The 24,879-nt window shown below is 48.4% G+C and overlaps 1 protein-coding gene across 1 annotated transcript in view; it reads right to left on the bottom strand.

The window, feature by feature from the left end:
• Positions 1 to 625: 625 nt before the first annotated feature.
• KIAA0895 (KIAA0895 ortholog) overlaps positions 626 to 24,879 on the bottom strand; it is a 25,662-nt gene continuing 1,408 nt past the window's right edge. The window contains exons 2-7 of the mRNA XM_029048683.2: positions 19,882 to 20,558; positions 12,390 to 12,533; positions 10,279 to 10,411; positions 8,107 to 8,412; positions 3,170 to 3,267; positions 626 to 994 (exon numbers count right to left, since the gene is read on the bottom strand). Of these exons, the coding sequence (XP_028904516.1) occupies positions 833 to 994; positions 3,170 to 3,267; positions 8,107 to 8,412; positions 10,279 to 10,411; positions 12,390 to 12,533; positions 19,882 to 20,558 (1,520 nt within the window). The 3' untranslated portion in view covers positions 626 to 832. The remainder of the gene's footprint in view (positions 995 to 3,169; positions 3,268 to 8,106; positions 8,413 to 10,278; positions 10,412 to 12,389; positions 12,534 to 19,881; positions 20,559 to 24,879) is intronic.

Genomic DNA, 24,879 nt, shown 5'->3' on the forward strand with positions numbered 1-24,879 from the left:
TGGACTCTGATAGAAGGCCCTGAGACTGGGACTGGCCGTGAGTGAACAGAGATTCCGGAGGTTGTGGAAGCAGCACAGCCTAGTGAAAAGAGCACAGGCCTGGGAGTCAGGAGGTCCTAATGCCGGCTTTGTCGCTTCACTGCTGGATGACCTTGAGCCAGTCACTTCTCTCTCTCTCAGTTTCTTCATCTGTAATATGGGGGTCCAATACTTTTACTCCCTCTTTCTTAGACCATGAGCCCAAGGGCAGAGATGGTGCCCAATATGACTGTATTTACTCCAAGCGCTCAGCACAGTGCATGGCACAGAGTAAGTGCTTAACAAATCCCACAGTTGATATTATCATTCTCGGAAAATGTGTCCTTCATAGTAATGGCAGGCTGTGGGAGGCAGAGGAATAGTAATCGTAGTTATAATTATGGAATTTACCAAGTGCTTACTGTGGACACAGCACGATACTAAACACCGGGGTAGGTACTAGATAATCAGGTCCCACATGGGGCTCATAGTCTAAGTAGGAGAGAGAACACGTATTGAATCCCCATTTTGCCAACGAGGGCAGTGAGGTACAGAGAAAGCAAGTGACTTCCCCAAGGTCACACATCAGGAAAATGGCGGAACCGGGATTAGGACCTAGATCCTCTGACACTCAAGCCCCTGCTTTTCCGTTAGGCCACACTGCTTCTCAGGAGCATCACTTCCTCTGTAAGACCCATTTCGGGAAAAGTCTGAGGTATGTATTTTTAAAAAAGGACCCCTGCAACCAAGTTCCTTGAAGCCCTGTGGGAAACGAAAATAAAATCGGCTCCTCTCCCACTCTCGTTGGGTCCCGTTAAAATATGAGCTCTCGTAGCTCCTTATCTGTGAGCTCGTTGACTTCCATGATTTTCTCCAGATGGCCCAGGTATCGGGCATGATCCTGGAGGAAGTGAGGCACTCTGACGTTGCCTAGCACAGCAAACTCCTTCAACCGTTCCACGTCCTCGTAGGAGACCTAGACAAGGAAGACGGGGTTATCTCCACGCTGCATTTTCCAACAACTGCCAAGGCAGCAGCAATCCCAGAAAATCCCTCACTGCTTTGTAGGAAGGCATTTGGGTCCAGACTGCCGGTTGTCTCCATTCCATCGTTGCTACTGGTTCTAGAAATGGGAATCATTCTTCTTTGCTGTGGGACCTTGGGCAAGTCGTTTCATTTCCCTAGGCCTCAGTTACCTAATATGTAAAATGGGGGTGGTGACTGAGTGCCATGTGAGACAGGGACTGTGTCCATCCTGATTTGCTTGTAACCATCCTAGTCTTAGAACGGTGAGCACTTAAAAATCACTATTATCATTACTATTATCATCATTATTCCTTTTGGAGGGATTAAAAGATTAACCCTCTAATCGATGATTGTCATCTCCCATGCCTCACTAGTCCTTTCCATAACAATTTATTAATGCCTCTCTACCTGGAGTATTTCATCCTGGTGAAGGACAGGCTGAGTTTTCCCTAGTCGGAAACAAATCGTTATTAATATTATTATTATTATGGACTTTGTTAAGCACTAACTACGTGTCAGCACTAAGTGCTGGGGTAGGTCCAAGTTAATCAGGTCGGACACAGGCGTGTCCCAGGTAGGGCTCACAGTCTAAGTGGGAGGGAGAACAGGTATTGAATCCTCATTTTTCACAGCTGCAGGAACTGAGGCCCAGAAACATTAAGTGACCTACCCAAGGCCACACAACAAGCAATGAGCAGAGCTGAGATTAGAACCCAGGTCCTCTGACTCCTAGGCCTGGACTTTTTCCACTAGGCCACGCTGCTTCCCATAGCTACTCTTCCCCTTTAGGGAATCTCCTTTCTCACAGACTGATGTTGCCTTGGCTTTTGCAATGTCTTGTCTAAATAAAGAGAGAAACCCTGGCGATTTAAGATTATCCATCACTCTTCATTTTGCTGAGGATCTTTGGACTTTATCTATGAAATGCTTTCTGAAATCCAAGAGCGATCCACCCAGCACTGCTGAAAACTTAGCAGAGGGTCAAACCTCCCACCCTTCTCTCTTTCTCTCTCTCTCCCTCTCTCTTTCTTCCTCTTTCTCTTCCTCCCTCTTTCTTTTCTCTCTCTCTCCCTCTCCTTCTCATCCTCTTTCTCTCTTGCTCCCTCTTTCTCTCTCTCTCCCGCCTTCTCTCTTTCTTGCCCTCCCTCTTCCCCACCCACCTCTGCTCCTAGCTTGCTATATGAATCGAAGCAAGTTACTTAATTTCTCTGGGCCTCAGTTTCCTCATGGGTCAAATGGCAATAACAATATCTGCATCTCCCTACCACAAAATGATGTTGTGAGAACAAAATGAAGCGAGGGGGGAGAGCGCACGCAAAAGAGAGTTTCTGAACGGCAACTGGATCTTTTGGCATACTGCTCCCTTGATCTCTACGTCACCCTCTGCTTTATCTTTTCCGCTCGTTGGAATCAAGGAAATACCATTATCCAATATTCTTTCCAGAGTCTTGTCTCTGCTTTAATTCTAATAATGATAATAATAATAATAATAATTGTGTTGTTTGTTAAGTAATTACTGTATCCCAGGCACCAAGCTAAGTGATAATAATAAATAATGTTGGTATTTGTTAAGCGCTTACTATGTGCAGAGCACTGTTCTAAGCGCTGGGGTAAACACAGGGGAATCAGGTTGTCCCACGCGGGGCTCACAGTCTTAATCCCCATTTTACAGATGAGGGAACTGAGGCACAGAGAAGTTAAGTGACTTGCCCACAGTCACACAGCTGACAAGTGGCAGAGCTGGGATTCGAACTCATGAGCCCTGACTCCAAAGCCCGTGCTCTTTCCACTGCGCCACGCTGCTTCCCCAAGTGCTGGGGTGGATCCTAGAAAATCGGGTTGGACACAGTCCCTGTCCCACATGGGGCTCACGGTCTCAATCCCCATTTTACAGATGAGGTAACTGAGGCCCAGAGAAGTGAAGTGACTTGCCTAAGGCCACCCGGCAGACAAGTGGCAGGGCCTGGATTAGAACCCACGACCTCGTGACTCCCGGGCCCGTGCTCTATCCACTAGGCCACGCTGCCTCTCAATTCTCCAACGAACCAGAAACTGGAAAAGCGGGAAGGCCTAAGCCAGAGTCCTCATTAGGCTTCGGGATCCTTCTGGCTTCAGTCCCACTCACCTTGCCCAGAGCCGTCAACAAGCGAAAGTCGATCCTGTCTCTGTATCTCAGGAGTTGAAGGGTGCCGTCCAAGTACACTTGGTCTTTACTGAAGCAGCCTGAAGGAATCAAATTCACGTTCAGCTTGGTCGGGGGAGAGAAGGAACCCCGCCTCCACCCCATCCCCGTTGCTTTCCCTGAGGAATCAGCACCCCAGGAAGCAGATCGTGGGTTCCAATCCTGGCTCCGCCACTTGTCAGCTGTGTGATTTGGGGCAAGTCACTTAACTTCTCTGTGCCTTAGTTACCTCATCTGTAAAATGGGGATAAAGACTGTGTGTCCCACTTGGGACAAGCTGATTACCTTGTGTGTACCCCAGCGCTTAGAACAGTGCTTGGCACATGGTAAGCGCTTAACAAATACCGCCATCATCATCATCATCTAGGGGTAAGGTAGGCTGAAACGGCTCTTGTATCTGTAAAAGGGAGAGGTAAGCTCTAAAGTACGGGAGAGCAGTAAAAGAGTCCACGGTCTTTGCCCGTTGCCCCACCTCCCATCACCTCCAGCCACCGGCAAAACCCCGCTACCCCTAACCAAGTCGATATGCTGTGGAAGGATGGGGTCGGCAGGTACACCGATTTTCATGACTTGGGGGTGAAACTCACAACATCTGTATCATACTTGATTTGAATTAAAAATATATATATATATTTCACATTGTCTCCTTCCAACTTCCCTCCATTTTTCCTTCATGATATTTTCCAGGTCGTCCCCTTTCTCTCCACTATTAAGGCTAACCTACCTTTTTTTTTAAAAAAAGCTATTTGTTAAGCGCTTACTATGTGCCAGGCACCGTACTAAGTGCCGGGGTGGAGACAAGCAAATCGGGTTGGACGCAGTTCCGGTCCCACGTGGGGGTTATCGGTCTCAATTCCCGTTTTCCAGATGAGATCACTGAGGCCCAGGGAAGTCAAGTGACTTGTCCAAGGTCACACAGCAGGCGAGTGGTGGAGCCAGGATTAGAACCCAGGTCCTCCTGACTCCCAGGCCTGAGCGTCATCCACTAGGTCATGCTGCTTCTCATGTTGCAGTCCCTTTGATAAGCAGACCCGTAAGGAAAGAGGAAGGAAGAAGCCATAAACCCAGAAGCCAGGAACGGTATATTGGCGAGTCTTAGAGATCAGTGATGAATGGATTTCACTGATGCTGATGTAAGGTCCTTGTGGGCCAAGAACACGTCTACCAACTCTGTTGGCTTGTAACTCGTCCAAGTTTGTATTCAGCCCAGTGCTTAGAACAGTGCTTGGCACATAGTAAGTGCTTAACAAAGACCATCATCATTATTATTATTACTATGCTCTGCACACAGTATGTGCTCAATAAATACCCCTGATCGATTGACCGATTACCAGCCTACCTAATAATAATTGTGGTACTTAAGTGTTTACTATGTGTCAAGTCCTGTTCTAAGCGCTGAGGTAGATACAAGTCAATCAGGTTGGACACAGTCCCTGTCCCACGTGTGGCTCGTAGTCGAAATAATCTCCATTTTACAGATGAGGAGCCCGAGGGGCACGGCCTACAAGCAGCATGGCCTAGTGGAAAGAGCTCGGGCCTGGGAGTCAGGGGACGTGGGTTCTAATTCCGGCTCCACCACGTGTCTGCTGTGTGACCTTGGGTGGGTCGCTTCACTTCTCTGGGCTTCAGTTATGTTAGCTGTAAAATGGGGATTGAGACTGGGAGCCCCCTGTGGGACAGGGACTGTGTCTGACCTGACTATCTTATAATAATAGTAATTGTAGTATTTATTAAGCGCTTACTACGTGCCAGGCACTGTACTAAGCACTGGGGTAGATACAGGAAAATTGGGTATCTACCCTAGGGCTTAATAAATACCATAATCATTGTTATTATTATTATTATTAAGTGGAAGAGCCAAAATTAGAACCCAGGGCCTCTGACTCTCTGTCCCGGGCTCTTTCTACGAGGCCATGCTGCTTCCTAGTCACTTGGGGAAGATTTTGGGCAAGTCACTCCTCTGTGCCTCGGTTTCGTCATCTGCAAAATGGTGATTTGATACGTGTGCTCCCTCCTACTTAGAGTAGGAGCCCCATGAGGGGAAAGACTGTGTCTGATCTGATTATCTTATACCTACCCCAACGCCTAGCACAGTGCTTGGCACACAGTAAGCGGCTTAGCAAATAGCACCATGATTATTATTTCCAGTGTGGGGAGGGAGGGAAGGGGAAGGAGGGAGGTGGAACCGGATGTACAGGTTGAGAATTGGACAGCTGGGCTGATATCAGGGATCTGAGGCAGAGCCAGAGGAGGGGCCGGGGGCACCACAGGACTCCAAAAGATTATCAAGCCCTGATAATTCAACTGATGCATAACATTTGATTTGTTCCAAGTGACTTTAGGTCCCCAAAGGAATCCTCTAAAGGAAAATGGTTTTCCTGAAAACATGGCCCTAAGGCATAAAATTTAGATTCTCGAGGAAAGCCTGGTTGGTTTTTGGAAGATTCAGGGCCCGTAAACCTATTTTGAAGGTGCTCAAGGGTATTTTGATTCTGCCTCATTCTGCCTTTCCAGAGGCCTCTTGGTGTTGCCAACAACAACAAAAAATAGTGGTATTTAAGCGCTCACTATGTACCAAACACTGTTCTAAGCACTGGGGCAGATACAAGGTTGGACAGAGTCCCTGCCCCACACGGGGCTCACAGTCTAAGCAGGAGGGAGAACAGGAGGCTTGGAGCCACCAAACAGTACAGTGAAATCAGGGAAGACTAACACATCTTCCAATTAAATCATTCTACCTTTCTCCGCCCGATGGTTCCCAATCTGAAAACATTTTATAATTATTCAATTAACACTGGGGAAAACAGCATGTCCCGGAGAATGACATTACCCTCTTTCCAAGAAATAAACCCCATCACACTTAGTCCACTGATAGTTAAGAGAAGTCACTTAACTTCTCTGGGCCTCAGTTACCTCATCTGTAAAATGGGGATTAAGACTGTGAGCCCCATGTGGGACAACCTGATTCCCCTATGTCTACTCCAGCGCTTAGAACAGTGCTCGGCACATAGTAAGCGCTTAACAAATACCAACATTACAAATACCAACATTACATAGTTAATGAACCCAATTTGCTCCCAGAGAAAGGGGGAATGGGATTTTCTGAACCCTCTTCCAAATCTCTCAATAAATAGGATTGATTGATTGATCATCCCTTTTCCATGGGGGGTGGGGAGGGCAGGTGGGGAGGCGGGGAGACTAGGCCAATCAATCAATCAATCAATCAATCAATTGCATTTATTGGGCATGTACTGTGTGCAGAGCAGTGTACTAAGCACTTGGGAGGGTATAATACAATTGAGTTGTTAAGCAGTGTGGCTCAGTGGAAAGAGCACGGGCTTTGGAGTCAGAGGTCATGGGTTCGAATCCCTGCTCGGCCACTTGTCAGCTGTGTGACTTTGGGCAAGTCACTTCACTTCTCGGCGCCTCAGTTACCTCATCTGTAAAATGGGGATGAAGACTGTGAGCCCCACGTGGGACAACCTGATTCCCCTGTGTCTACCCCAGCGCTTAGAACAGTGCTCGGCACATAGTAAGCGCTTAACAAATACCAACATTATTATTATTATTAGACACGTTCCCCGTCCACAACAAGCTTACAGTCTAGACGGGGGGACAGACATTAAGAGAAGTAAATAAATGAATACATAAATAAATGGGGGGGCTGATGGAGGGGTGAAGAAAGGGTAAATCCAAGGACAAGGGTGATGCAGAGGAGAACGGGAGAAGAGGAAATGAAGGCTTAGTCAAGGAAGGCCTCTTGGAGGAGATGAGGCTTTGAACCTGGGGAGAATCAGTTAGCTGTGTCAGTCAGGTGGCTTAGTGGATAGAGCCCGGGCCTGGGAGTCAGAAGGACCTGGGTTCCAATTCCGCTCCACCACATGTCTGCTGTGTGACCTTGGGCAAGTCACTTCACTTCTGTGGTCCTCAGTTCCCTCATCTGTAAAGTGGGGAGTGAGGATGCGAGCTCCATGTGGGACAGGGACTGTGTCCGACCTGCTTAACTTGTATCTAACTCCAGTGCTTAGAACAGTGCTTGGCACATAGTAAGTCCTTAAAAAGCACCATTATTATTATTATTATAACTATTATTAAGAGAGTGAGTCCCATGTGGGATAGGGACTGTGCCCAACCCAATTTTCTTGGATCCACCTTAGTGCTAAGAACAGTGCCCGGGACATAGTAAGCACTTAATGAATACTCTAATTATTCTTACTATTATTATTATAAAAGGAGGAAGAGATAGACCCGCCCAATAAAGCCATGTGTCCCGCCCTGCACTGTACTGTTGGAAAGTGACCAGGACGTGGGAAGGTCAGCTGCTCGAGGAGACTCTGCTTTGAGCAGAGTGGGGATAGTCCTGGGCCACCCAGTTCATCGATACCAATACGGGGAGACAGGCTTCTGGAATCCCAGGTTGCCCCTGGGGTCCCGATGGAAACCACCTGACAGGAAGAATGCACTTTATCATATTTCCTCTGGGAAACTATAAATTTCCTTAATGCTCTTTCACTCAACCTTCTCTTTTCTTGGAACCAATAACCCACAGAACGCTTCGGAAGAATGCACTTTCCAATACTTCATCTGGGACACTATACATTTCTTCAACACTCTTTCACTTAACCTTCTCTTCTCTTGGAACCAACAACCCCCAGAACGCTTAGGAAGAATGCGCTTTCTAGTACTTCCTCTGGGAAACGATAAATTTCTTTAACGCTCTTTCGCTTAACCTTCTCGTTTCTTGGAACCGATAACCCACACGACGCTTAGGAAGCCCCAGGCTGGACCCGCCGGAGCGAGCGGCCCCGTCCCCGGGGTGGGCGGCCCACCGGACAACTCGCCAAGCCCCCGGTGACCGGGAAGCGAGCGGGAAGACCCACCTGGCTGGGAAGTGTCGGTCCAGCCCCGCTTGGCTCGGACACAGTAATCCCAGCGGGTGTTGGGATCCTGAACGAACTTCCCCACGTCCTGGAAGAGCTCGCTGAAGGACATCTGGCTGGCCCGATAGACCGTGTAGTAGAGCAGGGCGGCTCTCCACAAGAAGGGGTCCTTTCGGAGCAAGACGCTGTGGAGGCTGGCCAGGCCTTCCTCGGTGGGGTTGATGGGCTTCAGCCCAAGCCGTCGGCGCTCATTCCAGTTACCCCAGGGTTGCTGGGTGTTGTTCAGGCCTCGGAAGTAATGGGTCCCTGGAGAGAGAAAATCCAGCGGTCAATCAATCGCTGGTATCCAGCGAGCGTTCGCCGTGTGCAGGGCACCGTACTAAGCGCTTGGAAGGGCGAAGCAGCGTGGCCCAGCGGGAGTCAGAAGGACCTGGGTTCTAATCCCCGCTCTACCGCTTGTCTGCTGTGTGACCTGGGGCAAGTCACTTCACTTCTCTGGGCCTCGGTGACTTCAGCTGGAAAATGGGGATTAAGACTGTGAGCCCCATGTGGCACAGGGATTGGGTCCAACCCTATTACCTTTACCTACCCTAGTGCTTAGTACAGTGCCTGGCACACAGTAAGCGCTTCATAAAGACCTCGATTATTATTACCGTTATTATAACAGAGTTGGCAGACACATTCCTTGCCCACAGGGGGCCTACAGTCTAGAAGCAACCGTATTCAGCGGGTGCTCACTGTGTGCAGAGCAATGTACTAAAAGCTTGGGAAAGGACAATATAACAGAGTTGGTAAACATGTTCCCTGCCCACAATGAGCTGACAATCTAGACCAGCACAGGGTGACTAGAGCAAGAAATGATTTGTGGCCACAGATCGATGGCATTGATTAGGGAAGCACTGCAGCCTAATGGAATGAGCTTTGTACGGTGTTCTGCACACAGTAAGTGTTCAATAAATATGATTGATTGACAAAAGAAGGGAAGAGGGTGGGCTCAAGCGCGTGTTCATTCATTCCATGGCATCTGTTGAGTGCTTATTGCGTGCAAAGCACTGTACTTAGCGCCTGTCCCACGGACTCGGGAGGGAAATCCTCAGAGGGATTATCATCCTTCCAGGCTCAGAGGTGGCAACCGGCGCTGACTCACACCCAACCCACAGTAAACCGGTGCGATCCAGGTGAAATCCTGGGGTCTCTCCGGCCCACCCCCAGACACTCTTCCTAACTTTAGACACCCGTCCCAAACAGGTTGCATGTCTCCACAACTTAAACGACAAGGAGGAAGGAGACCAGAGGCACTCCTGTCTTGGGCCTCCATCCTCTACTTCATCTGGGCTGCGGGGGACCCAGGCTGGGTTGGAAGAAGGGTAGAGGATCTTCGGCTGTTTTCAGAAAGGAAGAAGGAAAATCACTGGAAGTGTGATTTCTCGACATCTGACTGGCGATGTCGGTGTTAGTCATGAAGAATAATCATCATTGTGTTAATTTTTAGGCACTTACTAGGTTCCAGGTGCTGTTCTAAGGCGCTGGGGTAGATGCAAGATAATCGGGTTAGACACAGTCCCTGTCTCACGATAGGGCTCACAGTCTTCCTTCCCATTTACCTGATGAAGGAAGAGGTCCAGAGAAATGAAGTGACTTGCCCAGGGTCACAGAGCAGGCCAGTGGCAGAGACGGGATCTGAACCCAGGTCCTTCCGACTCCCAGGCCATTCTCCGTTCATTAGGTCGTGCGATGTTACGTTGCCGCATGTGGGGCAGGGACTTTTTCTGACGTGATCATCTAGATCTCCCGCAGCACTCAATATCATCATCATTATTATTATTATTTTGGTCTCAGAGCCTCTGCATCACTTAAGACCACTTAGCTAACGGGAGGATGTAACTTTTCCTCAATAATAATAATAATAATAATAGTAGTTGTTAAGCGCTCACTATTGCCAGGCACTATACTAAGCACTGGGGTGGAGAGGAGCAAATCGGGTTGGACACAGTCCCTGGCTCACACCGGGCTCACAGTCTCAATCCCCATTTGAAACAGATGAGGGGACTGAGGCCCGGAGAAGTGAAGTGACTTGCCCAAGGTCACACAGCAGACGAGCGGTGGAGCCGGGATTAGAACCCACGACCTTCTGAGTCCCAGACCCGTCGGGGAGAGAGGGCGGCCGCCTACCGATCTCGTGCCGTAGCATCCCCTCCAGCCAGTGCTCACGGGCCGTGCCCACGTTGATCGTGAGAGTAGGGCGACTGCTCACCACAGTCATGGAGGCTCTGGAGAGGAGGTCTTCGGTGAGGTGGACCACGATCTGATAATGACAAAAGGGGATAACCAGGCCGTAGTTTGGGGTAAACTTTCTGAAAATAATGATAACTGTGGAATTTCTTAAGGGCTTACTATGTGCCAGGCACGGTACTAAGCGCTGGGGTAGACGCAAGTTAATCGGGTCGGACACTGTCCCTGCCCCCCATAGGCCTCAAAGCCTTCATCCCCGTTTTACAGATGAGGGAACTGAGGCCCAGAGAAGTGAAGTGACTTGCCCAAGATCACAGAGCAGACAAGTGGCAGAGCAGGGATTAGAACCTGTATTCTTCTGACTCCCTAGTCCGTGCTCTATCCACTAGGACACGCTGCTTCTCCCTAGCCGAGGCAGAAAAAAAATATTTTGGGAGCATGCAGGGCTTTTCGGTTTTGGTTTTAAATGGTAATTGTTAAGTGCTAACTAATAATAATAATAATAGTGGTATTTAAGTGCTTACTGTGTGCCAGGCACTGTACCAAACACTGGGGTGGATTCAAGAAAATCAGGTTGGACACAGTCCCCGTCCCACATGGGGCTCACAGTCTCCATCCCCATTTTACAGATGAGGTCACTGAGGCCCAGAGAAGTGAAATGACTTGCTCAAAGATCACACAGCAGACAAGTGGCGGAGCTGGATTAGAACCCAGGTCCTTTGGACTCCCAGGTCTGGGCTCTTTCCACTAGGCTATGCGGCTTCTCAGCCTCTCAGAGTTATGCAGGAGAGTGAATTTGATGAGGTGACTTTGCCGGACGTGGAAACGTGCTGTTAATATCTGGAAACAGCAGCGGCAGAGATTCAGGACCCCCTGACTAAATGAATTATAACTGGATGGAAATGGTGTCCCCTACACTTTTTTAAGGTACTTAAGGGCTTACTATGTGTCAAACATTGTTCTAAGTGCTGGGGTAGGTAGAAGTTGATTACATCTGACAAGGTCCCTGTCCCGCATGGGGCTCACAGTGTAAGAAGGAGGGAGAACAGGTACTGAATCCCTGTTTCCCTTTGGAAACAGAGGCCTAGAGAAGTGAAGCAAGTCCTTAATCATATTTTTTGAGCGCTTACTGTGTGCAGAGCACTGTATTAAGCACTTGGGAGAGAACAATAGAATAATAAACAGACACATTCCCTGCCCACAATGAGCTTATGGACTAGAGGGGAGACAGACATTAATATAAATAGATGAATTACAAATATGTACATAAGTGCTGTAAGGTTGGGAAGAATGATTAAAGGGAGCAAGTCCGGTCGACATAGAAGGGAGTGGGAGAAAAGTAAAGGAGGGCTTAGTCAGGGAAGGCCTTTTGGAAGAAATGTGCCTTCAATAATGCTTTTCTGGTGGGGACAGCGTTTTTCTGTCGGATATGAAGAGGAAGGACATTTCAGGAAGGAGGCAGGATGAAATAATAACTGTGGTATTTGTTAAGCACTTACTCTATGCCAGGCACTGTACTAAGTGCTGGGGGCGAGGTGTCGGCAGTGAGATAGACGAGATGGAGGTACAGTGAGTAGGTTGGCATTAGAGGAGCAAAGTTTGCGGGCTGGTTTGTAGTAGGACAGTAGCGAGTTGGGGTAGGAGCGGGAAAGGTCAGACACCAAACTATTGGAAGAGCCAGGATATGAACCCAGGTCCTCTGACTTCCAGGTCCACGGTCTTGCCGCTAGGCCACATTGCTTCACTTGTAATAATAATAATGGTATTTGTTAAGCGCTTACTATGTGCCAGGCACTGTTCTAAGTGCTGGGGTGGATACAAGCACATCGGGTTGGACACAGTCCCTGTCCTGCATGGGGCTCCCAGTCTTAATCCCCCATTTCCAGATGAGGTAACTGAGGCCCAGAGAAGTGAAGCAACTCGCCCAAGGCCACACGGCAGACAGGTGGAAGAGTCCGGATTAGAACCCGTGACCTTCTGACTCCCAGGCCCGTGCTCTCTCCATTAAGCCACGCTGCTTGTAAGTAAACAAGGGCTAATGGGGCACTTACCTCTCCCAGGCAGCCTTCTTTCAGCATGTACTTCCTTACGTGACCCCAGATACGACTTCTAGGAAGCAGACGCCCGCCGGTGGCCTGTTCGAAGTTTTCGTAACTCCTGTATTTCTTCAACGCACGTTCCATAATATTGACGGCCTGCAAAAAGCCAACGGGTGCGGGAATAAATGTCCCGGAATTCGAGTCGGAAAGTGACGGCGACGCACACCTTTGTCGACAGATGGAACGACTAGAAGTGCCGCTACCGCTGAGGTTTCGTCTGAGGTGCTGGCGTTCAGACGGGCTGAGGCCCAGCTGAAAACCGGGTACCAATCGCTGAGAGTCCGACCGGGAAGCCGCCGGCTCTTTTTGAGCAAAAGCTACATGTGGAAAGAGAGACAGGAGGCCAAAAGGAAAACAGAGCCAGGAGCGAAAAAAAAAATCAAGCACAATGACACAACGAAAGACAACCCTTTCGTGTGCCCGATATGGCCAGGATTTTAAAACATCACTTCCTTTATTCATTCGATCGTGTTTATGGAGCGCTTACTGTGTGCAGAGCACTGTTCTAAGCGCTTGGAAAGTACAGTTCGGCAACAGATAGACAATCCCTACCCAACAACAGGCTTATCACCCCCTTTCCAGCCACCCAGCACTTATGTATACAACTGTAATTTGTTTATATATTTATATTAACGTCTGTCTCCCCCTCTAGGCTGTAAGCTCACTGTGGGGAGGAAATGTGTCCATTATAGCATGCTCTCCCAAGCACTAAGTACAGTGCTTTGCACACCGTAAGCACTCAATAAATATGATAGAATGAATGAATGTGGATTCTGAATTGGCCTTTTCGGCCACACGAGCACTCATCAGTCAGTGATATTTAATTGAGTGCTTACTGTGTGTCGAGCACTGTACTAAGCGCTAGGGAGAGTGCAGTGCAACAGGGTTGGTAGACACGCTCCCTGTCCCTAATGAGCTTACAGTCTAGAGGGGGAGATGGGCGTTGATATAAATGAGTAATTTATAATCTCCTCCTTCTTGCCAAATCTAATGGTTCCTACTCTATCCTAATCCTCCTCGACCTCTCAGCGGCCTTTGACACTGTCGACCATCCCCTTCTCCTCCACATCTTATCTCACCTTGGCTTCACGGACTCCGTCCTCTCCCGGTTCTCCTCTTATCTCTCTGGCCGCTCATTCTCGGTCTCCTTAGCGGGCTCCTCCTCCCCCTCCCATCCTCTAACTGTAGGGGTTCCTCAAGGGTCAGTTCTTGGGCCTCTTCTGTTCTCCTTCTACACTCACTCCCTCGGTGAACTCATTCGCTCCCATGGCTTCAACTATCATCTCTATGTAGATGACACCCAGATCTACATCTCCTCCCCTGTTCTCTCCCCCTCCCTTCAGGCTCGTATCTCCTCCCGCCTCCAGGACGTCTCCGCCTGGATGTCGGCCCGCCACCTAAAACTCGACATGTCCAAAACTGAGCTCCTCATCTTCCCTCCCAAGCCCTGACCTCTCCCTGACTTCCCCGTCACCGTGGATGGTACGACCAACCTTCCCGTCTCTCAAGCCCTCAACCTCGGTGTCATCCTCGACCTGGCTCTCTCATTCACCCCACACATCCGATCGGTCACCAAAACCTTCCGGTCTCACCTTTACAATATCGCCAAGATCCGCCCTTTCCTCTCCACCCTAACGGCTATCTTACTGGTACTGGCTCTCAGAATATCCCGGCTGGATTAGTCTGTCAGCCTTCTCTCTAATCTCCCTTCCTCCTGTCTCTCCCCGTTCCAGTCTATTCTTCATTCCGCTGCCCGGCTCATCTTCCTACAGAAACGCTCTGGGCATGTCACGCCCCTTCTTAAAAACCTCCAGTGGTTGCCTATCGACCTCCGCACGAAACGAAAACTTCTCACTCTCGGCTTCAAGGGTCTCCATCACCTCGCCCCCTCCTACCTCTCCTCCCTTCTCTCTTTCTACCGCCCACCCCGCATGCTCCGCTCCTCTGCCGCCCACTCCTCACCGTCGCCCGTTCACGTCTATCCTGCCGTCGACCCCTGGCGTCCTCCCGCTGTCCTGGAACGCCCTCCCTCCTCACCTCCTCCAAACTAACTCTCTTCCCCTCTTCAAAGCCCTACTGAGAGCTCACCTCCTCCAAGAGGCCTTCCCAGACTGAGCTTCCCCTTTCCCTCTGCTCCCTCTCTGCCCCCCCTTCACCTCCTCTCAGCTAAGCCCCCTTTCCTTCTGCTCCTCCCCCCTCCCTTCCCCTCCCCTCAGCACTGTGCTCATTTGTCTATATTTTTATTACCCTATTTATTTTGTTAATGAGGTGTACATCTCCTTGATTCTATTTATCGTGATTAAGTTGTCTTGTTTTTGTCCGTCTGTCTCCCCCGATTAGACTGTAAGCCTGTCAATGGGCAGGGATTGTCTCTGTTGCCGAATTGTACATTCCAAGTACTTAGTACAGTGCTCTGCACATAGTAAGCGCTCAATAAATACTATTGAATGAATTAATAATCTATAATTCATAGACAGGTATATAAGGATTGTGGGACTGGGGTCGGGGGGGTGAATACCAAGCTCCCAAAGGTCACAGATTCAACCGTTTAGTTGACACAAAAGGAGAGGAAGCCGGGGAAAAGAGGGTTTCATTAGGAAAGGTGTCTTGGAGAAGATGTGATTCATGGGTGACCTTCACTGCCAGTGATTGTTTTCTTTGACTAGAGGAGCAGGCTATATGAATCACATGAATAGATATATTTCACACATGTGACATGAATACATGAATATCTGTATTTCTCAATGAGCAATGAGAAGACTTTAACGCATAAACCTCTAATTTTGAAGGGACTCTTTCATTTCTAAAACCACCCTACCCAGTATCATTCCGGATAGTAATAACTCCCAAATTCAGATGTCATTCACTTTGCCAACATGATCTAACCTGCTTGGCAACTGGAAATCTGAATTCTGCTAAATATTTCTTTTCCTTGGAAAAAAAGGTGAAAATTTCATGATGTTTGGGTGGTGCGGAGAGACTGGGCTCCAATTTTTCTTCCTTTTAGTTTTTTATTTTTTTAATTGCCATACCAGAGAGTTATTTCTTCTTTCCGATGATTTTGAAGAACTAGATGCCGAGAAAGCTGAGTATAAAAGATATTATTTGTCGTCTTCTAACCTGGACCAATACCCAACCTCCCCCACAACCTTCCTCCTGCCCCCACACACATACACCTCCCTCCTCTACTCTCCTCCCCCAAACTCCACCCCCACCCCTAGAGTAGAGCCAGAATGGTTTCTGGAACAATATTGAATCTTCGAGCTGGTGAACTGCTCATTTGGGGTAGTAACGTGCGTGCTAACTGACATATTGTACTCTCTCAAGAGTTCAGTACAGTGTTCCGCACAAAGAAAGCACTCAATAAATACCATCGATTGACTATCCCTCTTTGTCGCTTTGCCAAATTTGAACAAGAACCTATTCTATATGAATTAAAGGGTTCCGTTGTTTGTATTGGACTCTCCCTAGCGCTTAGTACAGTGCTCTGCACATAGTAAGTGCATAATAAATACCATTGATTGATTGGTCGATTGATTCCTCTGGCTAGAATCCCTTTTAAAACCCCTCAACAGAACAATACAATACTGCCATCTTCAGGGATATTAAGTATATTAGGATATAAAGTAGAAATATCATTTTCCTCGCCGCATTTGTCAAATCAGTAAACCATTCAAATCATTCCGAAACAGTAATCCTAAGAAGGATATAACCTAAAGATTTTATTGTCCTTGCCGCATTTGACAAATTAATAGACGATTCAAATGATTTCATAACAGTAGTCCTAAAAAAGGATTAATCCCCTAACGGCGAAGCCCGTCACAGTTTGCCTACATTACACCACCTTAGAGGGGGTCGGGTTGGGAGCCAAATTTCCCGAAAGTTAAATGCTAAGGGTGGAGCTTGGAATCACGGGCCATTTTCCAATTATGTACTTTTAAAATATCTCTTCCTAGTGGCAGTTGTCCTCGACAAGACAGAGGACTGTGTTTTGAACGCTCTGGTGTGTAATTTCCTTTTTTGTTTAATTTCATAATCAAACTGAAAGCACCAAGGGTGTTGGGTTGAGGAAAAAACCGGGGGTTTTGAACTGTGAACATTCTCCCAGCTGTTTCCCTTGAGGAACGGCCAAAGGGCTGAAAGACGGCCAACTTGGAGTGCTCTGATGAGAAACAGGCAGATCTGATTCCCTCCAGCTCGGTCACTCATTGACTTTGGGATCTTCTGGGTCTCTTTCTGTCACTTCTGCATTCTCCTAAGAATTACGGTGTTTGTTTCCCACTTACTATGTGCCAGGTACTGCTCTAAGCACTGAGGTAGATAAAAGTTAATCATGTCAGTCCCAATCGCCTTCCCATGTGGGTCTCACGGTCAGAGTCCATACCTGTAACATTTATTTAAATTAATGTCTTTCTCCCCCTCTAGACTGTAAGCTTGTCGTGGGCAGGGAACGTGTCTGTTTTACTGTACTCTCCCAAGCGCTTAGCATGGTGCACAGTAAGCGCTCATTACATACGACACTGCGTTCTTAAGACTAGGGTCAAAAAAACCAGCGATGAAATTGCTTCCCGTTAAAGAATTTATGGGTCTCTGCATTTTCACTATGCACTGGGCAGATACCTATTCCTACTGATGGGAAGCGACACGGCTTAGTGGAAAGAGCCCAAGCTTGGGAGTCAGAGGACGTGGGTTCCGATCCCGCCTCTGCCACTTGTCAGCTGTGTGACTGTGGGCAAGTCACTTCACTTCTCTGGGCCACAGTGACCTCATCTGTAAAATGGGGATTAACTGTGAGCCTCACGTGGGACAACCTGATGACCCTGTATCTACCCCAGCGCTTAGAACATTGCTCTGCACATAGTAAGCGCTTAAGAAATACCTCTATCATCACCATCATCATTAGAACAGTGCTTGGTACATAGTAAGCACTTAACAACTACCATCTTCATTATAAGTGCTTAGCCCAGTGCTCTGCACACAGTAAGTGCTCAATAAATGAATGAATGAATCAGTCAAGCAATGACAACAAGTAACAATAATAATAATAATAATGATGTTGGTATTTGTTAAGCGCTTACTATGTGCCGAGCACTGTTCTAAGCGCTGGGGTAGACATAGGGGAATCAGGTTGTCCCACGTGGGGCTCACGGTCTTCATCCCCATTTTACAGATGAGGGAACTGAGGCCCAGAGAAGTGAAGTGACTTGCCCACAGTCACACAGCCGACAAGTGGCAGAGCTGGGATTCGAACTCATGAGCCCTGACTCCAAAGCCCGTGCTCTTTCCACTGAGCCACGCTGCTTCTCCAGTGCCTTCAAGGACAGGGAAATTTAGCCAGTGGTGGATTTGGAGGTATCTGCGGAGATCTCAGGATGAGTGAAAAGGCGTGGCTAGTCGTCGGTGCAGATGACTACAAAAGACAGAGCAGCCGAAAGCGAGGGGAAGCGTGGCGGGCCTCCCCGACGAGGAAGGCTCATAAGGGAGGTGACAGAAGCAGGTGACTTTGTAAAAGTGGGGAAACTAGGAACCCCCATATGCAGTTAGTCACCAAAATCGGTCAGCTCTTTCTTCACACCCCCAAAATCTCCAGAGAAGCAGCGTCGCCTAGTGGACAGAGCACGGGCCTGGGAGTCGGAAGGGTCTGGGGTCTAATCCCGGCTCTGATGCTTGTATGTTGTGTGACCTTGGGTGAGTCATTTCACTTCTCTGGACCTCAGTTCCCTCATCTGTAAAATGGAGGGGGGGGGAAAACTCTGAGCCCTATGTGGGACACGGGTCCTACCTTATTGCATCTACCCCAGTGTTTAGTGCAGTGCCTGGCACATAGTAAGGGCTTAACAAATACCATTTTAAAAAGAACAACAAAACAACCGTCCCATCCAAACTGCCATGACCCGGGTCCAAGCCCTTGTCACATCCCATCTCAACTACCACGTCAGCCTCCCGACAGACCTCCCCGCCTCCAGCCTCTTCCCTCTCCAATCCGTACTTCACTGTGCTCCCTGGAAAACTCTTCTGAAACATCATTTTTCGCCCGTCCTCTCACTCCTCAAAAACCTCCAACGGCTACACATCCCTCTCCACCTCAAGCAGAAGTTCTCGATCACTGCCTTCAAGGCACGAAACTGGCTCTCTCCCTCCTACTTCTCCTTGCTCCTCTCACACTCCACCCCAACTTGCGCACTTGGCTCGCCTCAAACCAACCTCATTCTCATCCCTCTTGCTCACCCCCTGCCTGCTGGGATTCCCTTGCCCCTCACATCCGACTAACCGCTGCTCTCACCTTCAAAGCCTACTGAAATCAAATCTCCACGAGGCCTTCACTGACTAACCTTTCTCAATTCTCCACACGATTCCCCCCAACCACTACTATTACTTGAGCACTTTGGTGACCGCTAAGTATTTGGGCACCCCCTCCACTCCTCTGATAGAACTTCTTAACATCTTTAAACTCTGTTGCTTCCTTCTATTTGTAATTTCTTTTAGCGTCCATCTCCCCCACTAGCTTGTAAGTTCTTCCCCCAAGCGTCCAGTACAGTGTTCTGCACAGAGCAAACCCTTGACAGATAAAACTGACATTTTCATCATCGTCGGTGGTATTTATTGAGCGCCTACGGTGTGCAGAGCTTGGGAGAGTACGATTCCACAGAGCTGATAGCTCATGAACGGTTTTGTAATTTGAAAGAAAGCAAAGAATCGTGGTATTGCGGCTGTGCTTTCGAAATTTTGAGAATCTCGATCTTTTCACGAGTCCATGCTGCTTCTCTACCTTCCGCAGCTCCTCCTCTCCAGCTTCTCTCCAGGAGAAGCTGGGAAGAACAACACATTTCTAAATAAAACTTAGTAGCCAGAGGTGGAGGTAAAAATCGACTCACGATACCAGAACACGGCCGAGCGAAGGCGTTCAAAGATGCCTGGCCTTTCTGATAAGACTTCATTCATCAGTAGTATTTATTGAGCACTTACTATGTGGAGAGCACCGTACTAAGCGCTTGGAATGTACAAATCGGCAACGGATAGAGTGTCCCCGAAAGAAGACTTGTGCATGCGGGCTTTGTTGTGTGTCAGGGAGGGGGAGATGGAATGGACGAAAGCAGAGATAAAAAGGGGAAAGAGGAAGAGATTCTGAGTCCTATGTTGAACAGGAACTGCGTCCGTCCTGATTAACCTGTATCTACCCCCGTGCTTAAAACGCTTGACACATAGTAAGCGCTTAATAAAAACCACTGTTTTTATTACTGGTAATTGAAATGGCTGCAGTGATAAGGCCATACGCCCAACTCTAGCTTTCAAAACGACCTGAAGTTTTCCCGGCTCCCAGAAAACACCTACTACTGTGCTACTGAGCTACCCGTTTTTTATTTCTGCTGTTTTGAGTTCATGGAGAAGAATCTCACCCATGAAAATGCTAATAAGCCCACTCCCCTGTCAGCTGGAACTCTACCTGCTTAAGAAATCGGTCTGACGCCTGGCTGTGTTTAGCCAACACGTTAGTCAGAATGGGGCTGGCGTATTCAAACTGAGGATTGTAGGTGAAATCCGACTTGAAGAATTTCAGCTTTTCTTTCTCCACATTGGTTGGCTTGATGGCGGTCAGAATACAAAGTTTCTTCCCAGAAAATTCTCCTCTATCAAGGCTTTTGGAGAGCTGAGGCGGCTTCGGCTTTAGCAGAGAGGAGAAATAATGCCTCTTTGCCTTACTTTTAGGTCTCGGCGACAGTCCCGTGCTGGTCCCCGAAACAGAGAGAGCGTGAGGAAATTTCACGTTACTCGCCAATGGGCCGGGGAGAAAGATAGGAGGCTGATTATTCGGGCAGACCCAGCTAAAAGGCACTGGAACGGTGATCTGGGAAGATTCTTTCCTTCCTGAAGTATCGGGAGTCTTGGTGGGCTTCCGGTGTCTTCCGCAGACAGCAGGGGGTGACTGCTTCTGCAAATTATGTCTTTTCTCCTCTTTACTCTGCAGAAGAACATTGTAGCTACTGGTTCCAGTTGTGAAAATGTCTTTTAGGACTCCAGGGGAGAGCTGTGGAAGGTTTCTTTCGTAGTTAATAATCAGTCGATCTCCTGGATCCAGAACAGACTTCTTGGCAAATTCCTGCTCAGGCCAACGGAGCTTTTCTGGGTTAAAAGAACAAAAATCGAACCAGAGATTTCATTTCCAATTTGCATCATCGATCGATCGGCGCAATTTACTGAGCCTCACTAGCTAAGATTCGATTTAGCTAATTATAATCTAACGTCAGGCATACTAAATAACCCAAACCTATTCATCCTCATACATATTATAAATGAAGAATTCAGAAAATGAATTACATGACTTTTTTAAAGCTATTTTAATAAGACCAAGACTTCACCCATCAAACCATATCGATCGAGAAGCAGGATGGCGTAGTGGATGGAGCACCTGGGAGTCAAAAAGTCATGAGTTCTAATTCCGGCTCTGCCACTTGTCTGCTTTGTGACCGTGGGTGAGTCACTTCATTTCCTCTGTGCCTCAGTTTCCTCATCTGTAAAATGAGGATTGAGACTGTGAGTCCCACATGGGACAAGGACTGTGTCCAACTCGATTTGCTTGTATCCACCCAGCGCTTAGTTCAGTGCCTAGCACAAAGTAAGTGCTTAACAAATACTATCATCATTATTATTATTATGTTTGATTTGATGAAGTAAAAAAGAAATGCACTATTATTATTATTAATCATATTTATTAGGTGCTGAATGTGTGCAGAGCACTGTACTAAAAGCTTGAGAGAGTACAATATGACATCAAACACATTCCCTGCCCACAGTGAGCTCACAGTCTAGAGGCAAATCGGGCTGGACACGGTCCCCATCCCACGTGGGGCTAGAAATCTCAACCCCCATTTTTCAGATGAGGCAACTGAGGCACAGAGAACTTAAGTGACTTACCCAAGGTCACTCCGCAGACAAGTGGCGGAGCTGGAATTAGAACCCAAAACCTTCTGACTCCCAGGTTTGTGCTCTATCCACTACACCATGCTGCTTCTCGTATTTCCATGATATAATACAAAGGGAGATCAAGGAAAAAAAATCTAGGTACAAGGAATTCCTGAAAGATTTAACTGATTATAATTAAGCTCAACCCCCCAATCATTATTACCAGAAACTGAAGACTATTTGACTTTTTTAAAGATGAAATGGAAACCGCCGAGCTTGAGTTTTAGGATAAGATCTCACTTCTAGTAGCACCATATTCGAAAACAAAGGACAGTTACCTCTCTGCAGTCAATTATTATTATTAATTTTATGGTATTCGTTGAATATGTGTCAAGCACTGGGGCAGATACAGGATCATCAGGCTAGACACAGTTCCCGTCCCACATGGGACTCACAGTCTAAAGAGGAGGGAGAACAGGTGTTGAATCCCCTTTTCACGGGTGAGGAAACAGGCTCAGAGAAGGGAAGTGATTTGCCCAAGGTCACCCGGCAGGCACACAGAAGAGTCAGGATTAGATTCCAGGTTCCCAGATTCCTGGGCCTGTTCTCTTTCCACTAGGCCATGTCGCCCCACAGCTCTGCTATGAAGCGAGGCTTGTTTTGGAACAAGCCGGAGCCGGGGCATACTTAATAATAATATTGGTATTTGTTAAGCGCTTACTATGCGCAGAGCACTGTTCTAAGCGCTGGGGTAGATACAGGATCATCAGGTTGTCCCACGTGAGGCTCACAGTCTTCATCCCCATTTTACAGATGAGGGAACTGAGGCCCAGAGAAGTGAAGTGACTTGCCCACGGTCACACAGCTGACGAATGGCCGAGCCGGGATTCGAACCCGTGACCTCTGACTCCCAAGCCCAGGCTCTTTCCACCGAGCCATACTTGTCATGCTCACATTGTGCCCGAAAGCACGCGTACAAAACCTTTTCTTGCAACAGGAGAAGCAGCATGGTGTACTGGGTAGAGACCGGCCCTGGGAGTCAGAACGCCGTGGGTTCTAATCCCAGCTCCACCACCTGTCAGCTGTGCGACCCCGGGCGTGTCACTTCACTTCTCTGTGCCTCAGTTCCCTCATCTGTAACGTGGGGATCGAGACTGTGAGCCCCACGTGGGGCGGGGACTGTGTCCAACCCGATTTGCTTGTAGCCACCCCAGCGCTCAGTACAGTGCCTGGCACACGGCGAGCGCTGAACAAATACCATCATCATTAAACGGACGTATATCCCCCGTTGGAAGAACGCTCCCGATTTCGGCAAAACATTCTAAACCCCAAATGTGTACGTGACAACATATGCGGTGGCAGAACTGACAGAATATATTATATTTGTGGAGGCGGAAATCTATTCTGGAGCACATTCTAGAATCTATTCTGGAGCACATTCTATATCTGTTACAACGAACCAAATCTATGAAATAGCAGCTCTTGAAAAGTTTGGGTTTGAACACTAATGAATTACCTCCGAGATCACCGTGAAGAGGGCTTTTAAACATTTTAATCACCCAAACTATTACATTTTAACACCGTCATCTAAGTAGTAGTATTTGTATTTATTTATTGAGCACCCACCGGCTTGCCCCTGGGCCCTGTACACTACTTGTCAGCTGTGTGGCTGTGGGCAAGTCACTTAACTTCTCGGTGCCTCAGTTACCTCATCTGTAAAATGGGGATTAAAACTGAGCCCCACGTGGGACAACCCGAGCACCTTGTATTCCCCCGGCGCTTAGAACAGTGCTCTGCACATAGTAAGCGCTTAACAAATACCACCATTTATTTAAGCACGGGGGCAACTAGAAGAGAAGCAAGGTTCACACTCCCTGTTCCCAGGAGTCAAAAGGCACTTGTCTGCTGTGTGATCTTGGGCACGTCATGCCACTTCTCTGGGTCTCAGTTACCTCATCCGTAAAATGGGGATTGAGACTGTGAGCCCCACTGGGACAGGGATGGTGTCCAACCCGAGTAGCTTGCGTCCACCCCAGCAGTACAGTTTCTGGCACATAGCAAGCATTTAACAAATACCACAGTTATTATTATTACAATCCCCAGCGACCCTCTAAAATGTGGGCTATATTTCCTCTCTCATAGAAAGCTGAGACTAATGAAAACATTCAACATCACTTCCCTTATGCAAGAGCATTCATTCATTCAATAGTATTTATTGAGCGCTTACTATGCACAGAGCACTGGACTAAGCGCTTGGAACGGACAAATCGGCAACAGATAGAGACGGTCCCTGCCCTCTGACGGGCTCACGGTCTAATCGGGGCAGACGGACGGACGAGAACGATGGCGATACATAGAAGCAAGGGGAAGAACATCTCATTAAAACAATAGCAAATGAATCATCTGACACCTACAAGAACAAATATTTGAGGACCGACATCAAGCCAAAAATCAAATTGATAATTTCAAAGCCTGCTCCAATCTACACCTTTCTCCATGGAGCTGAAGGCGACTTAACAATAAGAATTAATAATCACGGTATTGGTTCAGCACTTACTCTGTGCCAGGCACTGGACTAAGCGCTGAGGCGGATACAAGCACCTCGGGGGGGTCACAGTCCCTGTCCCACGTGGGGCTCCACAGTCCATTTTACAGATGAGGTAACTGAGTCACTTTTCTGACTGGACATTACCCCAGTCCCAGATGGACTCTGATTAGGTCCCGCTTAGGCCCCCACAATCCTGGTTGGACCCCCTCTGGTCCGGTCCAGGCTGGACACTCCCCGCTGTCCCCTCTGGACACCTGGTCCTTGGCCGGACCCCCGCTGCTACTGGCTGGACCCTTCCCGGTACCGGCTGGACCCCTCCCCAGGTCGTTCATTCATTCGATCATATTTACCGAGCGCCTACAGTGTGCAGAGCACTGGACTGAGCGCTTGGGAGAGTAGAATATAACCATAAATAGACACATTCCCTGCCCACAATGAGCTTACAGTCTAGAGGGGGAGACAGACATTACTATAAATAAATGACAGACACGTCCATAAGTGCTGCGGGGCTGGGAGGGAGGATGAATAAAGGGAGCAAGTCAGGGTGATGCCGAAGGGAGTGGGAGAAGAGGAAAGGGGGGGCTTCATCTGGGAAGGCCTCTTGGAGGAGATGTGTTTCGTAGGAGTGGAGAGTCACTGTCCGTTGGATTTGAGGAGAGAGGGCATTCCAGGCCAGAGGCAGAATGTGGGCTGGCTGCCCCGCTGCCGGACCCTCTCTGGTCCCAGTTAGACCCCTGCAGGTCCTGGCTGGCCCCTCCCCAGTCCTTCCTGGACATCCGCTCTTGGCTGGACCCTCCCCGGTCCTAACTGGACTCCGGGTTCCAGCTGAACTCTCCCCTGGTCCTGGCCGGACCCTCTCCCCTCTCTCCCCGCTGGACCAGGCTGAACTTCCCCCGGTGGTACCTTCCCCTGGTTCAGGCTGGATCTCACTGGTTTTAACTGGACCTTCTCTGGGCCTGGCTGTCTCTATTGCTGAGCTCTACTTTCCAAGCG

This window comes from Ornithorhynchus anatinus, chromosome 21 (assembly GCF_004115215.2).
Source record: "Ornithorhynchus anatinus isolate Pmale09 chromosome 21, mOrnAna1.pri.v4, whole genome shotgun sequence".
NCBI lineage: Eukaryota > Metazoa > Chordata > Mammalia > Monotremata > Ornithorhynchidae > Ornithorhynchus > Ornithorhynchus anatinus.